Below are 24,220 nucleotides of genomic sequence, written 5' to 3'. Positions count from 1 at the left end.
CATACTGAAAAGGTACAGTGCAAGGTTACAAGCAGAAGTGGACATGTCCATGGATCTTGTTGGTTGATAGTTGCTAATTATCTGGCAGGGAAAGAATTCTATTAAGATTCATGAACCTTGTAATTATTATGTATAAGGCTACATAAAATACTTTAAAAAAGGACAGATATAGGCTGTTCTTCTTTTGCAAAATAAATAGGACAACCAGACCTAAAAAAGGACAGATTGTCCTCAAAAAGACAGACCTAGCAACCCTGTGACACAATGTGGATTCAGCTGTATCAGTGGTAGCTAGCAATGCTGTTCAGTATCATCATCAACTTGACAGCATTCAGCATCTCTTACAGTCTGGTCTCTACAAGTTAACTTGCAACAGTGCAAAACTACAACAGACCATGTCCATGCCATGGAACACCAAGACGAAGTTCTCAACATTAAGATTGCCATTGTCTCAGGCAATTCTGCATCTCAGCCTAACTCTTTGTCTGTGGCAAAGACTTCTCAGCCATCTGACAGCCAGGTTGCTGCTGGCCAAGACTAGGAGCCTTTCAAAAACCCCTGGCCTCATCTGAAGTACTACTTCAAGCTCAGCCATCAGGACAAGGACAACAACAAAGTACTCTACATTAAGTGCCAAAAATGCCACCCGACCAAGAACATTGTTAGAGACCATGTCACTAGCCTTAATAAATTGAAATCCCACATCAAAAGAACCCACCCATCCTTAGCCATCTAGTTCGAGGAGGAGATTAAGGCTGGCTCTGGCCATGGCAAAGTCTACCACCACTTCTCCTGTAGCAGCAACATGCACAGCTCTGGTGCTACCGTCCCTGAGCTGCCTGCCAAGAAGGTCCCATAGCCCATCAGGGAGGCCCTGGGCTGCTGCTTAGCCAGCACTGGCACTACCATACACCAGTCCACCGTTGATGAAAAGACAGTCTGTCTTTTCATCAACAACATACTCCCGCACCATGTGGTTGAGTCCGAGGAGTATGCTGACCTGATCAGGACTCTCAGCTCAAAAAAGGTCAGCATGTCCTCCAACAATCTGTGCAGGTGCACTGATGACTAACAACAGGCAGTTGAGGAGGTCCTCATCAACACTTTTGATCAGGTGACATACTTGGCAACCACTGTTAAGTGTTGGATAGCTCACAATAGGTAATTATCATTTATTTATTTATGAATATCTAATGTACCAACTAGTACATTTAATATAGTCAGCAGAATAAATAATTATGCACATATAGTGAATACTACTGTTTTGGTTTTAAAAACTGGCATAAATCGAACTTCAGTTTGATTTCAAAATGTTTGAAATAAAACGAGATAATCACCTAACCAATAATCAGTACTAATCACAATTCAATAATGTAGTACATAAATGATCCTTTTAAAAATAATTTGCATAAATTAAAACTAACTTTCATTTCAAAATGTTTAAAATAAAATTTTATTATCAGTGTATCATTCAATAATCACTTAATCAGTATTATACAGTGTAGCACTAAATCACATGCAGCAAAGTCACATAATCATTATATACTTACATAAATAAGTAAAAGCTATGCCACATAAAGACCTCTCTTTCCCTCCATTTCTCAATGCTCCCAGAACCTTAATCACCTCACCCATTCTGTAACTCACTTCTACTTCCATTGTTCCATTCACTGCCATGTCCATTCCCAAATATCTGAAACTCTTCACTTCCCCCAAATTTTCTCAATTCAGTCTCATATCCTCACTAACCTGTCTCTCTCTTCACTGCTAACCCAAATAACCTTGAATAACCTTGCTTTTGTACACATTTACTCTCAACTTTCTCCTTTCACATACTCTCCCAAATTAAATCAAACTTCTGAAGCTTTTCACTTGAATCTGCCACCAGTGCTGTGTCATCAGCAAACAAAAACCGACTCACTTTCCACTTTGATCTTACATAAACCTTTCATCACCTCTTCTTTCTTCACTAAACCACTTTCTGTGACTTTTTCACTCTGCACATCTCCCCTAACCAGACACCCTACATCTGCCTCCCTATCGTCAAACACATTCAACAATCCTTCAAAATAACCGGTCTCTATCTTATATCATCATAGACATGTTCCTATGTCTTCTATTATTTTTCTCACACTATTAATTTCCTTCTAAAACATCTTATTCTCCCTAAGGTTTACTGATACTCACTCTCCTCAACACTCATTTGCCCTCTTTTTTAATAGATATACAGTATATGTAAAAATATGTAATTGATACATATTGGATTTGTTATGTCATGCCTTATAAAAATAACTATGTAGTATGTTCAGATACCTGTAGAACTAATTCAAATGTAGAAAAGTCCCATAATAATCTTATATAATTATCATTATTATTTTGCTTTGTCACGGTCTCCCGCGTTAGCGAGGTAGCGCAAGGATACAGACAAAAGGGTGGCCCAACCCACCCACGCACACATGTATATACATACCTATATATACATACCTATACATCTCAACGTATACATATATATATACACACAGACGTTTACATATATACACATGTACATAATTCATACTGTCTGCCTTTATTCATTCCCATTGCCACCCCAGCACACATGAAATAACAACCCCCTCCCCCTTCATGTGCGCGAGGTAGCACTAGGAAAAGACAACAAAGGCCACATTCGCTCACACTTAGTCTCTAGCTGTCATGTAATAATGCACCGAAACCACAGCTCCCTTTCCACATCCAGGCCCCACAGAACTTTCCATGGTTTACTCCAGACGCTTCACATGCCCTGGTTCAATCCATTGACAGCACATTGACCCAGGTAGACCACATCATTCCAATTCACTCTATTTCTTGCATGCCTTTCACCCTCCTGCATGTTTAGGCCGCAATCACTCAAAATCTTTTTCACTCCATCCTTCTACCTCCAATTTGGTCTCCCACTTCTGGTTCCCTACACCTCTGACACATATATTCTCTTGGTCAATCTTTCCTCACTCATTCTCTCCATGTGACCAAACCCTTTCAAAACACCCTCTTCTGCTCTCTCAACCACACTCTTTTTATTACCACACATCTCTCTCACCCTTAAATTACTTACTCGATCAAACCACCTCACACCACATATTGTCCTCAAACATCTCATTTCCAACACATCCACCCTCCTCCACACAACTCTATCCATAGCCCACGCCTCGCAACCATATAACATTGTTGGAACAACTATTCCTTCAAACATACCCATTTTTGCTTTCCAAGATAATGTTCTCGACTTCCACACATTCTTCAAAGCTCCCAGAACTTTCACCCCCTCCCCCACCCTATGATTCACTTCCACTTCCATAGTTCGATCCACTGCCAAATCCACTCCCAGATATCTAAAACACTTCACTTCCTCCAGTTTTTCTCCATTCAAACTTACCTCCCAGTTGACTTGTCCCTCAACCCTATTGTACCTAATAACCTTGCTCTTATTTACATTTACTCTCAGCTTTCTTCTTTCACACACTTTACCAAACTCAGTCACCAGCTTCTGCAGTTTCTCACACGAATCAGTCACCAGTCCTGTATCATCAGCCAACAACAACTGACTCACTTCCCAAGCTCTTTCATCCACAACAGACTGCATACATGCCCCTCTTTCCAAAACTCTTGCATTCACGTCCCTAACAACCCCATCCATAAACAAATCAAACAACCATGGAGACATCACACACCCCTGCCGTAAACCTACACTGAGAACCAATCACCACTTTCCTCTCTTCCTACACGTACACATGCCTTACATCCTCGATAAAAACTTTTCACTGCTTCTAACAACTTGCCTCCCACACCATATATTCTTAATACCTTCCAAAGAGCATCTCTATCAACTCTATCATATGCCTTCTCCAGATCCATAAATGCTACATAGAAATACATTTGCTTTTCTAAGTATTTCTAACATACATTCTTCAAAGCAAACACCTGATCCACACATCCTCTACCACTTCTGAAACCACACTGCTCTTCCCCAATCTGATGCTCTGTACATGCCTTCACCCTCTCAATCCATACCCTCCCATATAATTTACCAGGAATACTCAACAAACTTATACCTCTGTAATTTGAGCACTCACTTTTATCCCCTTTGCCTTCACACAATGGCACTATGAAAGCATTCCGCCAATCCTCAGGCACGTCACCATGAGTCATACATACATTAAATAACCTTACCAACCAGTCAACAATACAGTCACCCCATTTTTTAATAAATTCCACTGCAATACCATCCAAACCCGCTGCCTTGCCGGCTTTCATCTTCCGCAAAGCTTTTACTACCTCTTCTCTGTTTACCAAATCATTTTCCCTAACCCTCTCACTTTGCACACCACCTCGACCAAAACACCCTTTATCTGCCACTCTATCATCAAACATCTTCAACAAACCTTCAAAATACTTACTCCATCTCCTCACATCACCACTACTTATTATTACCTCCCCATTAGCCCCCTTTACTGAAGTTCCCATTTGTTCCCTTGTCTTATGCACTTTATTTACCTCCTTCCAAAACATCTTTTTATTCTCCCTAAAATTTAATGTAGCTCTCTCACCCCAACTCTCATTTGCCCAGTTTTTCTTCTCTTGCACCTTTCTCTTGACCTCCTCCCTCTTTCTTTTAAACATCTCCCACTCATTTGTATCATTTCCCTGCAAAAACCGTCCAAATGCCTCTCTCTTCTCTTTCACTAATACTTTTACTTCTTCATCCCACAACTAACTACCCTTTCTAATCTGCCTACCACCCACACTTCTCATGCCACAAGCATCTTTTGCGCAAGCCATCATTGCTTCCCTAAATACATCCCATTCTTCCCCCACTCCCCTTACGTCCTTTGTCCCCACCTTTTTCCATTCTGTACTCAGTCTCTCCTGGTACTTCCTCACACAAGTCTCCTTCCCAAGCTCACTTACTCTCACCACTCTTCTCACCCCATTCTCTCCTCTTTTCTGAAAACCTCTACAAATCTTCACCTTCTCCTCCACAAGATAATGATCAGACATCCCTCCAGTTCCACCTCTCAGCACATTAACATCCAAAAGTCTCTCTTTCACACGCCTATCAATTAACACGTGATCCAATAACACTCTCTGGCCATCTCTCCTACTTACATACGTATACTTATGTAAATCTCTCTTTTTAAACCAGGTATTCCCAATCACCAGTTCTTTTTCAGCACATAAATCTACAAGCTCTTCACCATTTCCATTTACAACACTGAGCACCCCATGTACACCAGTTATTCCCTCAACTGCCACATAACTCACCTTTGTATTCAAATCACCCATTACTATAACCCGGTCTCGTGCATCAAAACTACTAACACACTCATTCAGCTGCTCCCAAAACACTTGCCTCTCATGATCTTGCTTCTCATGCCCAGGTGCATATGCACCAATAATCACCCATCTCTCTCCACCCCTTTTCAGTTTTACTCATACCAATCTAGAGTTTACCTTCTTACACTCTATCACATACTCCCACAACTCCTGTTTCAGGAGTAGTGCTACTCCTTCCCTTGCTCTTGTCCTCTCACTAACCCTGACTTTACTCCCAAGACATTTCCAAACCACTCTTCCCCTTTACCCTTGAGCTTCGTTTCACTCAGAGCCAAAACATCCAGGTTCCTTTCATCAAACATACTACCTATCTCTCCTTTTTTCTCATCTTGGTTACATCCAGACACATTTAGACACCCCAAACTGAGCCCTCGAGGATGATGAGCACTCCCCGCGTGACTCCTTCTTTTGTTTCCCCTTTTAGAAAGTTAAAATACAAGAAGGGGAGGGTTTCCAGCCCCCCACTCCCATCCCCTTTATTCGCCTTCTACAACACGTGAGGAACGCGTGGGAAGTATTCTTTCTCCCCTATCCCCAGGGATACTTACATAAACAAGTAGGAGCTGTGCCACCAAAAGGGCCTTCATCCTGTCAGTTCAACATCCTTGCACACCCTCCCACTCCAATATACAGGTAATTTTCATCAATAACGTATGATATTGAGATATTCTGCAAGTATTTTAATTTTTTCACACTGGGGAATAATTGACAGTAAGAATGAACAATTAAAAGGTTAAGAGGTTTTTCAGAGATGCATTTTTGTCACATCTTTTTTGTTGATGTAATAATCTCTCATTAATAATGACTCTCCCACATTTTGTGCAGTGTCTATCAACTCTTCTAAGCATATCTGTTCAATGTGTCTGAGGAACAGTTCAAGATTTGCTTTCATTTGTTCACATCCACTTTTAGCTATCATGAATAATGGAATAAAACCACAGCCCCCATCCAAAGCCAAGACCCAAAGCTGTTCAATGGTCTTTCTTGAACACTTCGCATGTCCCGGTTCTTCCAACTGAGAATACACTCCCTTGCACACCACATCATTCCACATCTCTCTATCTCATGCATGTCTCTCACCCTCCTTAATGTTCAGTCCCTGATAACTCAATTTTTCTTTCGACCCATCCTTCCATCTCTACCTAGATCCCACCACTCATCTGCATTTAACCATATAATTTCAGCAGATTCTGTTCAGCTGTCCCATCACACACTAATAAATACTACAAGCTGTCTCTTACACTGTCATTCCTTAAGACAGCCAACCATCGTTTTACCACATATTGTCCTCAAGCATTTCATTTTCAACACATCCACACATTTCCATTCTTCTGCATTTAGGGCCCAAGGATTCCATTCCTACAACACTGTTTGGGTTACCATACCATCAAACATACCTACCTTTGCCTTCACAGGGTGTTAGCTCTCCTTCCACACAGTTCTCAATGCATCCACAACACCAACCCCCCCCCCCCCACCCCCCCATCTACCTTATGGTTCACTTCAGCTTCCTTGTTCCATTCACTGCCCTGTTAGTTCCTCCCTAACCCATCCTATGGCTCATTTTAGCTTCTATAGTTCCATCTGCTGCCATGCTTACTCCCAGGTTTATAGAGCACCCAACATTCCCCAGATTCTTCCCATTCAAACTCAAACTAAAGCCAAATTGTCTTGCCTCCTAATAAGGCTCATGACCTTGCTTTTATCCACATTAACTCTCAATTTCCTCCTTTCACACTCTTCCAAAGACATAAACAACAATAAATAGCAACTGACCCACCTTCCAGAGACCCCCATCCCTAGTATCATGTAGACTTGTTCCTTTATCCAAGGCCATTAAATTTACCTCTAAAACAACTTATTCAGGAACAGGTTAAACAGCCATGTTGGCATGTGATATCACACACCCTTAAAGTAAACCCACTTTAACTTGGAACCATTCACCCCTTCCCTTCCACTCATACTCATGCCTTACTCTCCTGACAGAAACTCCTCATTGCAATAATTAGCTCTCCACAAAGTATCGCAATCAACACCACCATACATTCTTTCCAGATCCATAAATACCATACACAAATCTCTCTTTCTCTTAAGTATTTCTTGCACACATTTTTCATTAAAACATCCATTCCTCACTCCTACACCAATCTTCAAAACGCCTTGCTTCTTCCAAACCTGATGTTTTGTGCATGCCACCACCCTATCAGCCACTCTCTCATTCAGCTTATACTCAACAGAGACTTATACCTCTGTAATCCCAGCATTCAATTTCATCCACATTGCTTGTATATGATGGCACTATATAGGCACCCTGCCAGTCCTTAGGGACCTTATCTTGGGTTAAATATTCATTAAAAATCCTGACCAACAAATCAACAACACTGTCAACCCCTTTTTTGATGAATTCAACTGCAATCCATCCACCTCTTGTGTTAAGCCACACTTCATCTTATGTATGCCAGACTTTTACCAAGCCACTGGCAATGACTCTCTCACTCCACAAACAACATACCAAGCATCCAACATCTGCCATCTTATCATCTAACGTATTTAACAGACCTAAAAAAAATCAGTCCATGTATTCTGTACCTCTTTCTTCCCGTTACTTCTTTCCCATCTCTTCTCCTCATTGATGCTCCCATTTCGTTCTTTTGTATTCCTCGTTATCAACCTCTTTCCAAAGCATTTAATTCTTCCTGGTTTTCCAGTGATCCTCCATTTGCCCTCCTCTTCAGCTCCTGTGCCTTCTTGACCGCCACCTATTTTCTTTTGTACATCTCCTAATTACTTAAACACCATCCCTGAAAGTGCTGTGCATACACCTCTATTTTACTGGCAATTCAACTTTCCCATCCCACCATTCCCTACACCTTTCTCATACATCCTCATCTCACTTTTCATGTACTGCACATTTCACCTGCACATGTAACTACTACTTAACACCTTCCACTTCCCTACGTTTTGCTAACTTTCATTTTAATCCACTCTTCACAAAGTTTCTCTAGGTTTCTCAACACACAAGTATTTTTTCCAAGGTCAGTTGCTTTCACAACCATCTTCCTACTCAAGTCATTTCCTCTTCTTCTATAGCCACTACAAACATTCACAGTTGCATCCACCCAAAACTGAAAAGACATCCTACCAGCTGCCCCTTTCAGCACATTTACATTCAAAGTCCTTTGGATGCCTATCAATTAGTATGTACAGTATTTCCAATCAAGTTTTGACTGTAAGGTATCAAATATAGAAGAGTGCATAGTGTATCATTTACTGTGTACAGGGTAACATTTCAACATCTACTCACATTATTCATAACCAACACTATGACCCTGTAAAAAATGAGTTGAGAATTATGTAAACACACTAAAGCTCCTAGTCCTTCCCTCTTTTCTTGAGGTAAGAAGGAACTGCCCTAAACATATCCTCTTCCCACTCATTTTTTTGTGTGTATACTGTAATATCTCTACCATGTTATTCACCTCCAACACTGTGCTTGTTAAAAATGAAAGTAGAGCGAGACACCAAGTTCAAAAAAGGAAAGGAAAACAAGATTTCCTATTCCTCCTCTCTTATTTTGAGATCTCAGACAAGTGAGCTACATCTCCACCTTCTCAAGCAGCACTCCACCATGCCAGCACATAGGTGTTTATATCATGTTTTGTGTATTTCATATCATTTTTTGTAACCCAATCTCTTATTTCATTTTCTTTCTTTTTTGCACAACTGGTGAAATACCTACTGAATAAAAGTTTATCCAAAAGCACAACAGAGAAATTATAGCACTTCATACCTCACATAAAATTAGTTAATATGCTTACAACTTAAAAACTTACATTCATAATATGTAAACTACTAAGTGAAAGTATTCAAAAAGCACTGTATACTTACGGTAGTCTTGTACAACTTGAGAGAAGGCCGCAATTGCAGGCCCTGAGCTGGCACTCTTCTGGAGGCCTCGAGTGCTTGAGCCAGGTGAACTGGTTGAGATGCCACTTTGTGGTCCATTAAGAGGACCTCCAACACCTTCACTACTTTCAGTCTCCATTTTATCCCCTCTCTGGCTCAAATATGACTTAAAGTTTGCTGCCACTGATTTTGAGTTCAGTTTTAATTTTCCAAATGCCTTTACAAGAGGTTTTGGGGATGTTGATAAGGATAATCCAGTTTCTTTATTTTGCTCTTTCAATCCCCTTGTCTCCTTCACTGTTTCTTTGTCCTCTTTTATATCTTTACAGGAAGCTGAAGAAGATTTAGGGGAATATGGAAGTGTTGGATTCATTTGTTTGTTAGAATTTGCTCGCCACTTTTTAAAGATATTAGGAGCTGAGAACTTATGGAAAATACCTTCATCATCAGAACTTTGTGAACTACTGTCATTAGCTGCTGCATCATCAACTTTATCTTCAAATGCTGCAGACCCATTATTACTGGGTGAGGCAGTTTCATTTGGCTTTGTTGATGGAGAGGGTCTCAGGTTTGAAACAATATCTTGCACTACTGGTGTTCTGAGTTGAGGATCATCAAGGTTTAACAATGACTGATGCTGAGGATGCTGTGAAGTTGTTGATGACGATGACTGGTACACAGAAGCAGTTGAGGATGTGCTGAGCGACTGTGACTGAGGTGGATGTTGAGAATGTTGCAGTATGTGTGATGATGATGAGGGTGGTATGGGCTTGGGTGGGGGTGGTTGAGTGTAAGGAGACTGGTGTGGTGGTAGGTGGGCAAGGTTATGGATGCGAGAGTGAGGAGGTGGTGGTGGTGGAGGTGGTGGTGGGGGTGGTGGTGGAGGTGGATCAGGATACTGGAAAGCTGCAGCTGTCTTAGCAGGGATGGCAGGTGGAGGTTCATCATCACTTAAAGGCCAGCTCTGTTTGGGAGGAAAAGTTTTGAATGATTGATAATTCTAATATTCATTCATTTATTCATAATTACCCAGGACCATTTTGTAAGAAGGAATCCTGGTGGTACCCAGGATCTTTCTAAAGCCTCTTGCAACTAAAGGCTGCACTACTTCCAGTGCTAGGAAAATACAGACTCTTTTGGAGTGAGAGATTCTTTGATGAGATTGTACTCCCAATGATACAACCTAATCAAAGGTGACTTTTCACTTGCAGTGTAACCTTGAGCAAGTGAAGTTCAGTCACTTCACTTTTAATGCTTCCTCGCTAATGTGGGAAATAGTGAATATGTTAAAAATATATACAGGTAGTATGTATATATATATATATATATATTTTTTTTTTTTTTTTTTGCTTTGTCGCTGTCTCCCGCGTTTGCGAGGTAGCGCAAGGAAACAGACGAAAGAAATGGCCCAACCCACCCCCATACACATGTATATACATACGTCCACACACGCAAATATACATACCTACACAGCTTTCCATGGTTTACCCCAGACGCTTCACATGCCTTGATTCAATCCACTGACAGCACGTCAACCCCGGTATACCACATCGCTCCAATTCACTCTATTCCTTGCCTTCCTTTCACCCTCCTGCATGTTCAGGCCCCGATCACACAAAATCTTTTTCACTCCATCTTTCCACCTCCAATTTGGTCTCCCTCTTCTCCTCGTTCCCTCCACCTCACTCATTCTCTCCATGTGACCAAACCATTTCAAAACACCCTCTTCTGCTCTCTCAACCACACTCTTTTTATTTCCACACATCTCTCTTACCCTTACGTTACTTACTCGATCAAACCACCTCACACCACACATTGTCCTCAAACATTTCATTTCCAGCACATCCATCCTCCTGCGCACAACTCTATCCATAGTCCATGCCTCGCAACCATACAACATTGTTGGAACCACTATTCCTTCAAACATACCCATTTTTGCTTTCCGAGATAATGTTCTCGACTTCCACACATTCTTCAAGGCTCCCAGAATTTTCGCCCCCTCCCCCACCCTATGATCCACTTCCGCTTCCATGTTTCCATCCGCTGCCACATCCACTCCCAGATATCTAAAACACTTCACTTCCTCCAGTTTTTCTCCATTCAAACTCACCTCCCAATTGACTTGACCCTCAACCCTACTGTACCTAATAACCTTGCTCTTATTCACATTTACTCTTAACTTTCTTCTTTCACACACTTTACCAAACTCAGTCACCAGCTTCTGCAGTTTCTCACATGAATCAGCCACCAGCGCTGTATCATCAGCGAACAACAATTGACTCACTTCCCAAGCTCTCTCATCCCCAACAGACTTCATCCTTGCCCCTCTTTCCAAAACTCTTGCATTCACCTCCCTAACAACCCCATCCATAAACAAATTAAACAACCATGGAGACATCACAAACCCCTGCCGCAAACCTACATTCACTGAGAACCAATCACTTTCCTCTCTTCCTACACGTACACAGGCCTTACATCCTCGATAAAAACTTTTCACTGCTTCTAACAACTTGCCCCCCACACCATATATTTTTTCTTTTTTTTTTTTTTGCTTTGTTGGTCTCCTGCGTTTGCGAGGTAGCGCAAGGAAACAGACGAAAGAAATGGCCCACCCCACCCCCATACACATGTATATACATACACGTCCACACACGCAAATATACATACCTATACATCTCAATGTACACATATATATACACACACAGACACATACATATATACCCATGCACACAATTCACACTGTCTGCCTTTATTCATTCCCATCGCCACCTTGCCACACATGGAATACCATCCCCCTCCCCCCTCATGTGTGCGAGGTAGCGCTAGGAAAAGACAACAAAGGCCCCATTCGTTCACACTCAGTCTCTAGCTGTCATGCAATAATGCCCGAAACCACAGCTCACATTCCACATCCAGGCCCCACACAACTTTCCATGGTTTACCCCAGACACTTCACATGCCCTGATTCAATCCACTGACAGCACGTCAACCCCGGTATACCACATCGATCCAATCCACTCTATTCCTTGCCCGCCTTTCACTCTCCTGCATGTTCTGGCCCCGATCACTCAAAATCTTTTTCACTCCATCTTTCCACCTCCAATTTGGTCTCCCACTTCTCGTTCCCTCCACCTCCGACACATATATCCTCTTGGTCAATCTTTCCTCACTCATTCTCTCCATGTGCCCAAACCATTTCAAAACACCCTTTTCTGCTCTCTCAACCACGCTCTTTTTATTTCCACACATCTCTCTTACCCTTACATTACTTACTCGATCAAACCACCTCACACCGCACATTGTCCTCAAACATCTCATTTCCAGCACATCCACCCTCCTGCGCACAACTCTATCCATAGCCCACGCCTCGCAACCATACAACATTGTTGGAACCACTATTCCTTCAAACATACCTATTTTTGCTTTCCGAGATAATGTTCTCGACTTCCACACATTCTTCAAGGCTCCCAGGATTTTCGCCCCCTCCCCCACCCTATGATTCACTTCCGCTTCCATGGTTCCATCCGCTGCCAGATCCACTCCCAGATATCTAAAACACTTTACTTCCTCCAGTTTTTCTCCATTCAAACTTACCTCCCAATTGACTTGACCCTCAACCCTACCGTACCTAATAACCATGCTCTTATTCACATTTACTCTTAACTTTCTTCTTTCACACGCTTTACCAAACTCAGTCACCAGCTTCTGCAGTTTCTCACATGAGTCAGCCACCAGCGCTGTATCATCAGCAAACAACAACTAACTCATTTATATATATATATGTAGTATGTTTGAGGAAAGAAACCTGGATGTTTTGGCTCTGAGTAAAACGAAGCTCAAGGGTAAAGGGGAAGAGTGGTTTGGGAATGTTTTGGGAGTAAAGTTAGGGGTTGGTGAGAGGACAAAAGCAAGGGAAGGAGTAGCAATACTCCTGAAACAGGAGTTGTGAGAATATATGATAGAGAGTAAGAAAGTAAACTCAAGATTGATATGGGTAAAACTGGAAGTGGATGGAGAAACATGGGTGATTATTGGTGCCTATGCACATAGGCATGAGAAGAAAGATCATGAGAAACAAGCATTTTGGGAACAGCTGAGTGAGTGTGTTAGCAGTTTTGATGCACGAGACTGGGTTATAGTGATGGGTGATTTGAATGCAAAAGTGAGTAATGTGGCAGTTGAGGGAATAATTGGTGTACATGGGGTGTTCATTATTGTTAATGGAAATGGTGAAGAGATTGTAGATTTATGTGCTGAAAAAGGACTGGTGATTGGGAATACCTGGTTATAAAAAGAGAGATATACATAAGTATACGTATGTAAGTAGGAGAGATGGCCAGAGAGCATTATTGGATTACATGTTAATTGACAGGGGCATGAAACAGAGACTTTTGGATGTTAATGTGTTGAGAGGTGCTACTGGAGGGATGTCTGATCATTATCTCGTGGAGGCGAAGGTGAAGATTTGTAGAGGTTTTCAGAAAAGAAGAGAGAATATTGGGATGAAGAGAGTGGTGAGAGTGAGCTTGGGAAGTAGACTTGTGCGAGGAAGTACGAGGAGAGACAGTGCAGAATGGAAAAAGGTGAGAGCAAAGGATGTAAGGGGAGTGGGGGAGGAATGGCATGTATTTAGGGGAACCGTGATGGCTTGCACAAAAAATGCTTGTGGCATGAGAAGCGTGGGAGGTGGGCAGATTAGAAAGGGTAGTAAGTGGCGGAATGAAGTAAGATTGTTAGTGAAAGTGAAGTGAGAGGCATCTGGATGACTTTTGCTGGGAAATAATGCAAATGACCGGGAGATGTAAAAAAGAAAGAGGAAGGAGGTCAAGAGAAAGGTGCAAGAGGTGAAAAAAAGGGCAAATGAGAGTTGGGGTGAGAGAGTATCATTAAATTTTAGGGAGAATAAAAAGGTGTTTGGAAGGAGGTAAATAAAGTGTGTAAGACAAGAGAACAAATGGGAACATCTGTGAAGGGGGCTGATGGGGAGGTGATAACAAGTAGTGGTGATGTGAGAAGGAGATGGATTGAGTATTTTGAAGGTTTGTTGAATGTGTTAGACGATAGAGTGGCAGATATAGGGTGTTTTGGTCGAGGTAGTGTGCAAAGTGAGAGGGTTAGGGAGAATGATTTGGTAAACAGAGAAGAGATAGTGAAAGCTTTGCAGAAAATGAAAACCAGCAAGACGGCGAGTTTGGATGGTACTGCAGTGGAACTTATCAAAAAAAGGGATGACTGTGTTGTTCACTGGTTGGTAAGGATATCTAATGTATGTATGAATCATGGTGAAGTGCCTGAGGATTGGCAGAATGCATGCATAGTGCCATTGTACAAAGGCAAAAGGGGAAAAGTGAGTGCTCAAATTACAGAAGTATAAGTTTGTTGAGTATTCCTGAGAAATCATATGGGAGGGTATTGATTGAGAGGGTGAAGACATGTACAGAGCATCAGACTGGGGAAGAGCAGTGTGGTTTCAGAAATGGTAGAGGATGCGTGGATCAAGTGTTTGCTTTGAAGAATGTGTGTGAGAAATACTTAAAAAACCAAATGAATTTGTATGTAGCATTTATGGATCTGGAGAAGGCACATGATAGAGTTGATAGAGATGCTCTGTGGAAGGTATTAAGAATATATGGTATGGGAGGCAAGTTGCAAGAAGCAATGAGAAGTTTTTATCGAGGATGTATGGCATGTGTACGAGTAAGAAGAGAGGAAAGTGATTGGTTCTCAGTGAATGTCGGTTTGTGGCAGGGGTGTGTGATGTCTCCATGGTTGTTCAATTTGTATATGGATGGGGTTGTTAGGGAGGTGAATGCAAGAGTTTTGGAGAGAGGGGCTAGTATGCAGTCTGTTGTGGATGAGAGGGCTTGGGAAGTGAGTCAGCAGTTGTTTGCTGATGATACAGCGCTTGTGGCTGATTCAGGTGAGAACCTGCAAAAGCTGGTCACTAAGTTTGGTAAAGTGTGTGAGAGAAGAAAGCTGAGAGTAAATGTGAACAAGAGCAAGGTTATTAGGCACAGTAAGGTTAATGGACAAGTCAATCGGGAGGTAAGGTTGAATAGAGAAAAACTAGAGGAAGTGAAGCGTTTTAGATATCTGGGAGTGAATTTGGCAGCAGATGGAACCATGGAAGCGGAAGTGAGTCACAGAGTGGGAGAGGGGTGAAAGTTCTGTGAGCATTGAAAAATGTGTGGAAGGCAAGAACTTTATCTCATAAAGCAAAAATGGGTATGTTTGAAGTAATAGTGGTTCCAACAATGTTATATGGTTGTGAGGTGTGGGCTATAGATAGGGTTGTGCGAATAAGAGTGGATGTGTTGGAAATGATATGTTTGAGGACCATATGTGGTGTGAGGTGGTTTGACCGTGTAAGTAATAATGAGGTAAGAGAGATGTGTGTTAATAAAAAGAGTGTGGTTGAGAGAGCAGAAGAGGGTGTTTAAAAAATGGTTTGGTCACATGGAGAGAATGAGTGAGGAAAGATTGACCAAGAGGATGTATGTGTCAGAGGTGAAGAGAACGAGGAGAAGTGGGAGACCAAATTGGAGGTGGAAGGATGGAGTGAAAAAGATTTTGAGTGATTGGGGCCTGAACATGCAGGAGGGAGAAAGGAATGCAAGGAATAGAGTGAATTGGAAGCATGTAGGGTAAACCATGGAAAGTTCTGTGGGGCCTGGATATGGAAAGGGAGCTGTGGTTTCAGTGCACTATACATGGCAGCTAAGGACGGAGTGTGAACGAATGTGGCCTTTGTTGCCTTTTCGTAGCACTTCCTTGCGGACGTGCGGGCAGAGGGGGTTGTCATTTCATGTCTGACAGGGTGGCGATGGGAATAAACAAAAGCAGCAAGTATGAATTATGTACATGTGTATATATGTATATGTCTGTGTATGTATATATAGGTATACGTTCAAATGCATAAGTATGTCTAGGTGCGTGTGTGGACGTGTATGTATATACATGCGTATGTGGGTGGATTGGGCCATTCTTTCATCTATTTCCTTGTGCTACCTCACTAACACAGGAGACAGTGACAAAGTAAAATAAATAAAAAAATATATTCATATATATATATTCATATTTATTTATTTTGCTCTGTCGCTGTCTCTCGTGTTAGCGAGGTAGCGCAGGGAAACAGACGAAAGAATGGTCCAACCCACCCACATACAAATGTGAATACATACACGTCCACACAGTAAATATGCATACCTATACATCTCAACGTATATATGTATATATTTATTTATTTATATATATTTTGCTTTGTCACTGTCTCCCGCGTTTGCGAGGTAGCGCAAGGAAACAGACAAAATAAATGGCCCAACCCACCTGTATACACATCTATATACATACACATCCACACACGCAAATATACAAACCTATACATCTCAATGTACACATATATATATATACACACACAGAAATATACATATATACACATGTACATAATTCATACTGTCTGCCTTTATTCATTCCCATCACCACCCCGCCACACATGAAATAATAACCCCCTCCCCCTCATGTGTGCAAGGTAGCGCTAGGAAAAGACAACAAACGCCACATTTGTTCACACTCAGTCTCTAGCTGTCATGTAATAATGCACCGAAACCACAGCTCCCTTTCCACATCTAGGACCCACAGAACTTTCGTAATCCCAGACGCTTCACATGCCCTGGTTCAATCCACTGACAGCACATCAACCCCGGTATACCACATCGATCCAATTCACTCTATTCCTTGCCCGCCTTTCGCCCTCCTGCATGTTCAGGCCCCGATCACTCAAAATCTTTTTCACTCCATCTTTCCACCTCCAGTTTGGTCTCCCACTTTTCCTCGTTCCCTCCACCTCCGACACATATATCCTCTTGGTCAATCTTTCCATGTGCCCAAACCATTTCAAAACACCCTCTTCTGCTCTCTCAACCACTCTCTTTTTATTACCACACATCTCTCTTACCCTTACATTACTTACTTGATCAAACCACCTCACACCACACATTGTCTTCAAACATCTCATTTTCAGCACATCCACCCTCCTGTGCACAACTCTATCCATAGCCCACGCCTCACAACCATACAACATTGTTGGAACCATTATTCCTTCAAACATACCCATTTCTGCTTTCCGAGATAATGTTCTCGACTTCCACACATTCTTCAAGGCTCCCAGGATTTTCGCCCCCTCCCCCACCCTATGATCCACTTCCACTTCCATGGTTCCATCCGCTGCCACATCCACTCCCAGATATCTAAAACACTTTACTTCCTCCAGTTTTTCTCCATTCAAACTTACCTCCCAATTGACTTGACCCTCAACCCTACTGTACCTAATTACCTTGCTCTTATTCACATTTACTCTTAACTTTCTTCTTTCACACACTTTACCAAACTCAGTCACCAGCTTCTGCAGTTTCTCACATGAATCAGCCACCAGCGCTGTATCATCAGCGAACAACAACCTGGTTTAAAAACCGAGTTATACATAAGTATACGTATGTAAGTAGGAGAGATGGCCAGAGAGCGTTATTGGATTACGTGTTAATTGACAGGCGCGCGAAAGAGAGACTTTTGGATGTTAATGTGCTGAGAGGTGCAACTGGAGGGATGTCTGATCATTATCTTGTGGAGGATAAGGTGAAGATTTGTATGGGTTTTCAGAAAAGAAGAGTGAATGTTCGGGTGAAGAGGGTGGTGAGAGTAAGTGAGCTTGGGAAGGAGACTTGTGTGAGGAAGTACCAGGAGAGACTGAGTACAGAATGGAAAAAGGTGAGAACAATGGAAGTAAGGGGAGTGGGGGAGGAATGGGATGTATTTAGGGAATCAGTGATGGATTGCGCAAAAGATGCTTGTGGCATGAGAAGAGTGGGAGGTGGGTTGATTAGAAAGGGTAGTGAGTGGTGGGATGAAGAAGTAAGATTATTAGTGAAAGAGAAGAGAGACATTTGGATTATTTTTGCAGGGAAAAAATGCAATTGAGTGGGAGATGTATAAAAGAAAGAGACAGGAGGTCAAGAGAAAGGTGCAAGAGGTGAAAAATAAAGCAAATGAGAGTTGGGGTGAGAGAGTATCATTAAATTTTAGGGAGAATAAAAAGATGTTCTGGAAGGAGGTAAATAAAGTGCGTAAGACAAGGGAGCAAATGGGAACTTCAGTGAAGGGCGCAAATGGGGAGGTGATAACAAGTAGTGGGGATGTGAGAAGGAGATGGAGTGAGTATTTTGAAGGTTTGTTGAATGTGTTTGATGATAGAGTGGCAGATATAGGGTGTCTTGGTCGAGGTGGTGTGCAAAGTGAGAGGGTTAGGGAAAATGATTTGGTAAACAGAGAAGAGGTAGTAAAAGCTTTGCGGAAGATGAAAGCCGGCAAGGCAGCAGGTTTGGATGGTATTGCAGTGGAATTTATTAAAAAGGGAGTGACTGTATCATTGACTGGTTGGTAAGGTTATTTAATGTATATATGACTCATGGTGAGGTGCCTGAGGATTGGAGGAATGCGTGCATAGTGCCATTGTACAAAAGCAAAGGGGATAAGAGTGAGTGCTCAAATTACAGAGGTATAAGTTTGTTGAGTATTCCTGGTAAATTATATGGGAGGGTATTGATTGAGAGGGTGAAGGCATGTACAGAGCATCAGATTGGGGAAGAGCAGTGTGGTTTCAGAAGTGGTAGAGGATGTGTGGATCAGGTGTTTGCTTTGAAGAATGTATGTGAGAAATACTTAGAAAAGCAAATGGATTTGTATGTAGCATTTATGGATCTGGAGAAGGCATATGATAGAGTTGATAGAGATGCTCTGTGGAAGGTATTAAGAATATATGGTGTGGGAGGCAAGTTGTTAGAAGCAGTGAAAAGTTTTTATCGAGGATGTATGGCATGTGTACGTGTAGGATGAGAGGAAAGTGATTGGTTCTCAGTGAATGTAGGTTTGCGGCAGGGGTGTGTGATGTCTCCATGGTTGTTTAATTTGTTTATGGATGGGGTTGTTAGGGAGGTAAATGCAAGAGTTTTGGAAAGAGGGGCAAGTATGAAGTCTGTTGGGGATGAGAGAGCTTGGGAAGTGAGTCAGTTGTTGTTCGCTGATGATACAGCGCTGGTGGCTGATTCATGTGAGAAACTGCAGAAGCTGGTGACTGAGTTTGGCAAAGTGTGTGAAAGAAGAAAGTTAGGAGTAAATGTGAATAAGAGCAAGGTTATTAGGTATAGTAGGGTTGAGGATCAAGTCAATTGGGAGGTGAGTTTGAATGGAGAAAAACTGGAGGAAGTAAAGTGTTTTAGATATCTGGGAGTAGATCTGGCAGTGGATGGAACCATGGAAGCGGAAGTAAATCATAGGGTGGGGGAGGGGGCGAAAATCCTGGGAGCCTTGAAGAATGTGTGGAAGTCGAGAACATTATCTCGGAAAGCAAAAATGGGTATGTTTGAAGGAATAGTGGTTCCAACAATGTTGTATGGTTGCGAGGCGTGGGCTATGGATAGAGTTGTGCGCAGGAGGATGGATGTGCTGGAAATGAGATGTTTGAGGACAATGTGCGGTGTGAGGTGGTTTGATCGAGTAAGTAACGTAAGGGTAAGAGAGATGTGTGGAAATAAAAAGAGCGTGGTTGAGAGAGCAGAAGAGGGTGTTTTGAAATGGTTTGGGCACATGGAGAGAATGAGTGAGGAAAGATTGACCAAGAGGATATATGTGTTGGAGGTGGAGGGAACGAGAAGAAGTGGGAGACCAAATTGGAGGTGGAAAGATGGCGTGAAAAAGATTTTGTGTGATCGGGGCCAGAACATGCAGGAGGGTGAGAGGAGGGCAAGGAATAGAGTGAATTGGATCGATGTGGTATACCGGGGTTGACGTGCTGTTAGTGGATTGAATCAGGGCGTGTGAAGCGTCTGGGGTAAACCATGGAAAGCTGTGTAGGTATGTATATTTGCGTGTGTGGACGTATGTATATACATGTGTATGGGGGTGGGTTGGGCCATTTCTTTTGTTTGTTTCCTTGCGCTACCTCGCAAACACGGGAGACAGCAAAAAAAAAAAATATATATATATATATATATATATATATATATATATATATATTTTTTTTTTTTTATACTTTGTCGCTGTCTCCCGCATTTGCGAGGTAGCGCAAGGAAACAGACGAAAGAAATGGCCCAACCCCCCCATACACATGTACATACACACGTCCACACACGCAAATATACATACCTACACAGCTTTCCATGGTTTACCCCGGACGCTTCACATGCCTTGATTCAATCCACTGACAGCACGTCAACCCCTGTATACCACATCGCTCCACTTCACTCTATTCCTTGCCCTCCTTTCACCCTCCTGCATGTTCAGGCCCCGATCACACAAAATCCTTTTCACTCCATCTTTCCACCTCCAATTTGGTCTCCCTCTTCTCCTCGTTCCCTCCACCTCCGACACATATATCCTCTTGGTCAATCTTTCCTCACTCATTCTCTCCATGTGCCCAAACCATTTCAACACACCCTCTTCTGCTCTCTCAACCACGCTCTTTTTATTTCCACACATCTCTCTTACCCTTACGTTACTTACTCGATCAAACCACCTCACACCACACATTGTCCTCAAACATCTCATTTCCAGCACATCCATCCTCCTGCGCACAACTCTATCCATAGCCCACGCCTCGCAACCATACAACATTGTTGGAACTACTATTCCTTCAAACATACCCATTTTTGCTTTCCGGGATAATGTTCTCGACTTCCACACATTTTTCAAGGCTCCCAAAATTTTCGAACCCCTCCCCCACCCTATGATCCACTTCCGCTTCCATGGTTCCATCCGGTGACAGATCCACTCCCAGATATCTAAAACACTTCACTTCCTCCAGTTTTTCACCATTCAAACTCACCTCCCAATTGACTTGACCCTCAACCCTACTGTACCTAATAACCTTGCTCTTATTCACATTTACTCTTAACTTTCTTCTTCCACACACTTTACCAAACTCCGTCACCAGCTTCTGCAGTTTCTCACATGAATCCGCCACCAGCGCTGTATCATCAGCGAACAACAACTGACTCACTTCCCAAGCTCTCTCATCCCCAACAGACTTCATACTTGCCCCTCTTTCCAAAACTCTTGCATTTACCTCCCTAACAACCCCATCCATAAACAAATTAAACAACCATGGAGACATCACACACCCCTGCCGCAAACCTACATTCACTGAGAACCAATCACTTTCCTCTCTTCCTACACGTACACATGCCTTACATCCTCGATAAAAACTTTTCACTGCTTCTAACAACTTGCCTCCCACACCATATATTCTTAATACCTTCCACAGAGCATCTCTATCAACTCTATCATATGCCTTCTCCAGATCCATAAATGCTACATACAAATCCATTTGCTTTTCTAAGTATTTCTCACATACATTCTTCAAAGCAAACACCTGATCCACACATCCTCTACCACTTCTGAAACCACACTGCTCTTCCCCAATCTGATGCTCTGTACATGCCTTCACCCTCTCAATCAATACCCTCCCATATAATTTCCCGGGAATACTCAACAAACTTATACCTCTGTAATTTGAGCACTCACTCTTATCCCCTTTGCCTTTGTACAATGGCACTATGCACGCATTCCGCCAATCCTCAGGCACCTCACCATGAGTCATACATACATTAAATAACCTTACCAACCAGTCAACAATACAGTCACCCCCTTTTTTAATAAATTCCACTGCAATACCATCCAAACCTGCTGCCTTGCCGGCTTTCATCTTCCGCAAAGCTTTTACTACCTCTTCTCTGTTTACCAAATCATTTTCCCTAACCCTCTCACTTTGCACACCACCTCGACCCAAACACCCTATATCTGCCACTCTGTCATCAGACACATTCAACAAACCTTCAAAATACTCATTCCATCTCCTTCTCACATCACCACTACTTGTTATCACCTCCCCATTTACGCCCTTCACTGAAGTTCCCATTTGCTCCCTTGTCTTACGCACCCTATTTACCTCCTTCCAGAACATCTTTTTATTCTCCCTAAAATTTACTGATAGTCTCTCACCCCAACTCTCATTTGCCCTTTTTTTCACCTCTTGCACCTTTCTCTTGACCTCCTGTCTCTTTCTTTTATACTTCTCCCACTCAATTGCATTTTTTCCCTGCAAAAATCGTCCAAAAGCCTCTCTCTTCTCTTTCACTACTACTCTTACTTCTTCATCCCACCACTCACTACCCTTTCTAAACAGCCCACCTCCCACTCTTCTCATGCCACAAGCATCTTTTGCGCAATCCATCACTGATTCCCTAAATACATCCCATTCCTCCCCCACTCCCCTTACTTCCATTGTTCTCACCTTTTTCCATTCTGTACACAGTCTCTCCTGATACTTCTTCACACAGGTCTCCTTCCCAAGCTCACTTACTCTCACCACCTTCTTCACCCCAACACTCACTCTTCTTTTCTGAAAACCCATACTAATCTTCACCTTAGCCTCCACAAGATAATGATCAGACATCCCTCCAGTTGCACCTCTCAGCACATTGACATCCAAAAGTCTCTCTTTCGCACGCCTGTCCATTAACACGTAATCCAATAACGCTCTCTGGCCATCTCTCCTACTTACATAAGTATACTTATGTATATCTCGCTTTTTAAACCAGGTATTCCCAATCATCAGTCCTTTTTCAGCACATAAATCTACAAGCTCTTCACCATTTCCATTTACAACACTGAACACCCCATGCATACCAATTATTCCCTCAACTGCCACATTACTCACCTTTGCATTCAAATCACCCATCACTATAACCCGGTCTCGTGCATCAAAACTGCTAACACACTCATTTAGCTGCTCCCAAAACACTTGCCTCTCATGATCTTTCTTCTCATGCCCAGGTGCATATGCACCAATAATCACCCACCTCTCTCCATCAACTTTCAATTTTACCCATATTAATCGAGAATTTACTTTCTTACATTCTATGACATACTCCCACAACTCCTGTTTCAGGAGTATTGCTACTCCTTCCCTTGCTCTTGTCCTCTCACTAACCCCTGACTTCACTCCCCAGACATTTCCAAACCACTCTTCCCCTTTACCCTTGAGCTTCGTTTCACTCAGAGCCAAAACATCCAGGTTCCTTTCCTCAAACATACTACCTATCTCTCCTTTTTTCACATCTTGGTTACATCCACACACATTTAGGCACCCCACTCTGAGCCTTCGAGGAGGATGAGCACTCCCCGCGTGACTCCTTCTTCTGTTTCCCATTTTAGAAAGTTAATACAAGGAGGGGAGGATTTCCGGCCCCCCGCTCCCGTCCCCTCTAGTCGCTTTCTACGACACGTGAGGAATACGTGGGAAGTATTCTTTCACCCCTATCCCCAGGGATAATATACATATATATACACACACACACACACACACACACACACACATGCACACACACACACACATACATATATATACATATGAAAAATGTAAGAAACAATTTAGAAAACAAACTTTTAGCTTGAAATGAATGAAAAAATGAACGTCACATAACGGTTCAACCTCTGGCTATGGAAAGGGAAATGTACAATTTATTCACACACATATATATATATATATATATATATATATATATATATATATATATATATATATATATATATATATATATGGTTGTTTAATTTGTTTATGGATGGGGTTGTTAGGGAGGTAAATGCAAGAGTCCTGGAAAGAGGGGCAAGTATGAAGTCTGTTGGGGATGAGAGAGCTTGGGAAGTGAGTCAGTTGTTGTTCGCTGATGATACAGCGCTGGTGGCTGATTCATGTGAGAAACTGCAGAAGCTGGTGACTGAGTTTGGTAAAGTGTGTGGAAGAAGAAAGTTAAGAGTAAATGTGAATAAGAGCAAGGTTATTAGGTACAGTAGGGTTGAGGGTCAAGTCAATTGGGAGGTGAGTTTGAATGGA

At 42.2% G+C, this 24,220-nt stretch overlaps 1 protein-coding gene across 3 annotated transcripts in view; it reads right to left on the bottom strand.

Moving 5' to 3' along the window:
• LOC139756449 (uncharacterized) overlaps window positions 1-24,220 on the bottom strand; it is a 352,809-nt gene that overhangs the window by 30,022 nt on the left and 298,567 nt on the right. For 2 of the 3 annotated variants that reach the window (XM_071675905.1, XM_071675906.1), the window contains one exon: window positions 9,259-10,240. In XM_071675905.1, coding sequence (XP_071532006.1) covers window positions 9,259-10,240 — 982 coding nt within the window. Of the gene's footprint in view, window positions 1-9,258; window positions 10,241-24,220 lie in introns of those variants that run through there. The other variant, XR_011714348.1, reaches the window with a different exon arrangement.

The sequence above is a fragment of the Panulirus ornatus genome, chromosome 21 (genome assembly GCF_036320965.1).
Source record: "Panulirus ornatus isolate Po-2019 chromosome 21, ASM3632096v1, whole genome shotgun sequence".
In the NCBI taxonomy this organism is placed as follows: Eukaryota; Metazoa; Arthropoda; class Malacostraca; order Decapoda; family Palinuridae; genus Panulirus; species Panulirus ornatus.
The sequence above is the reverse complement of the archived record's forward strand: the minus strand, read 5'-3'. Positions and strand labels throughout refer to the sequence as shown.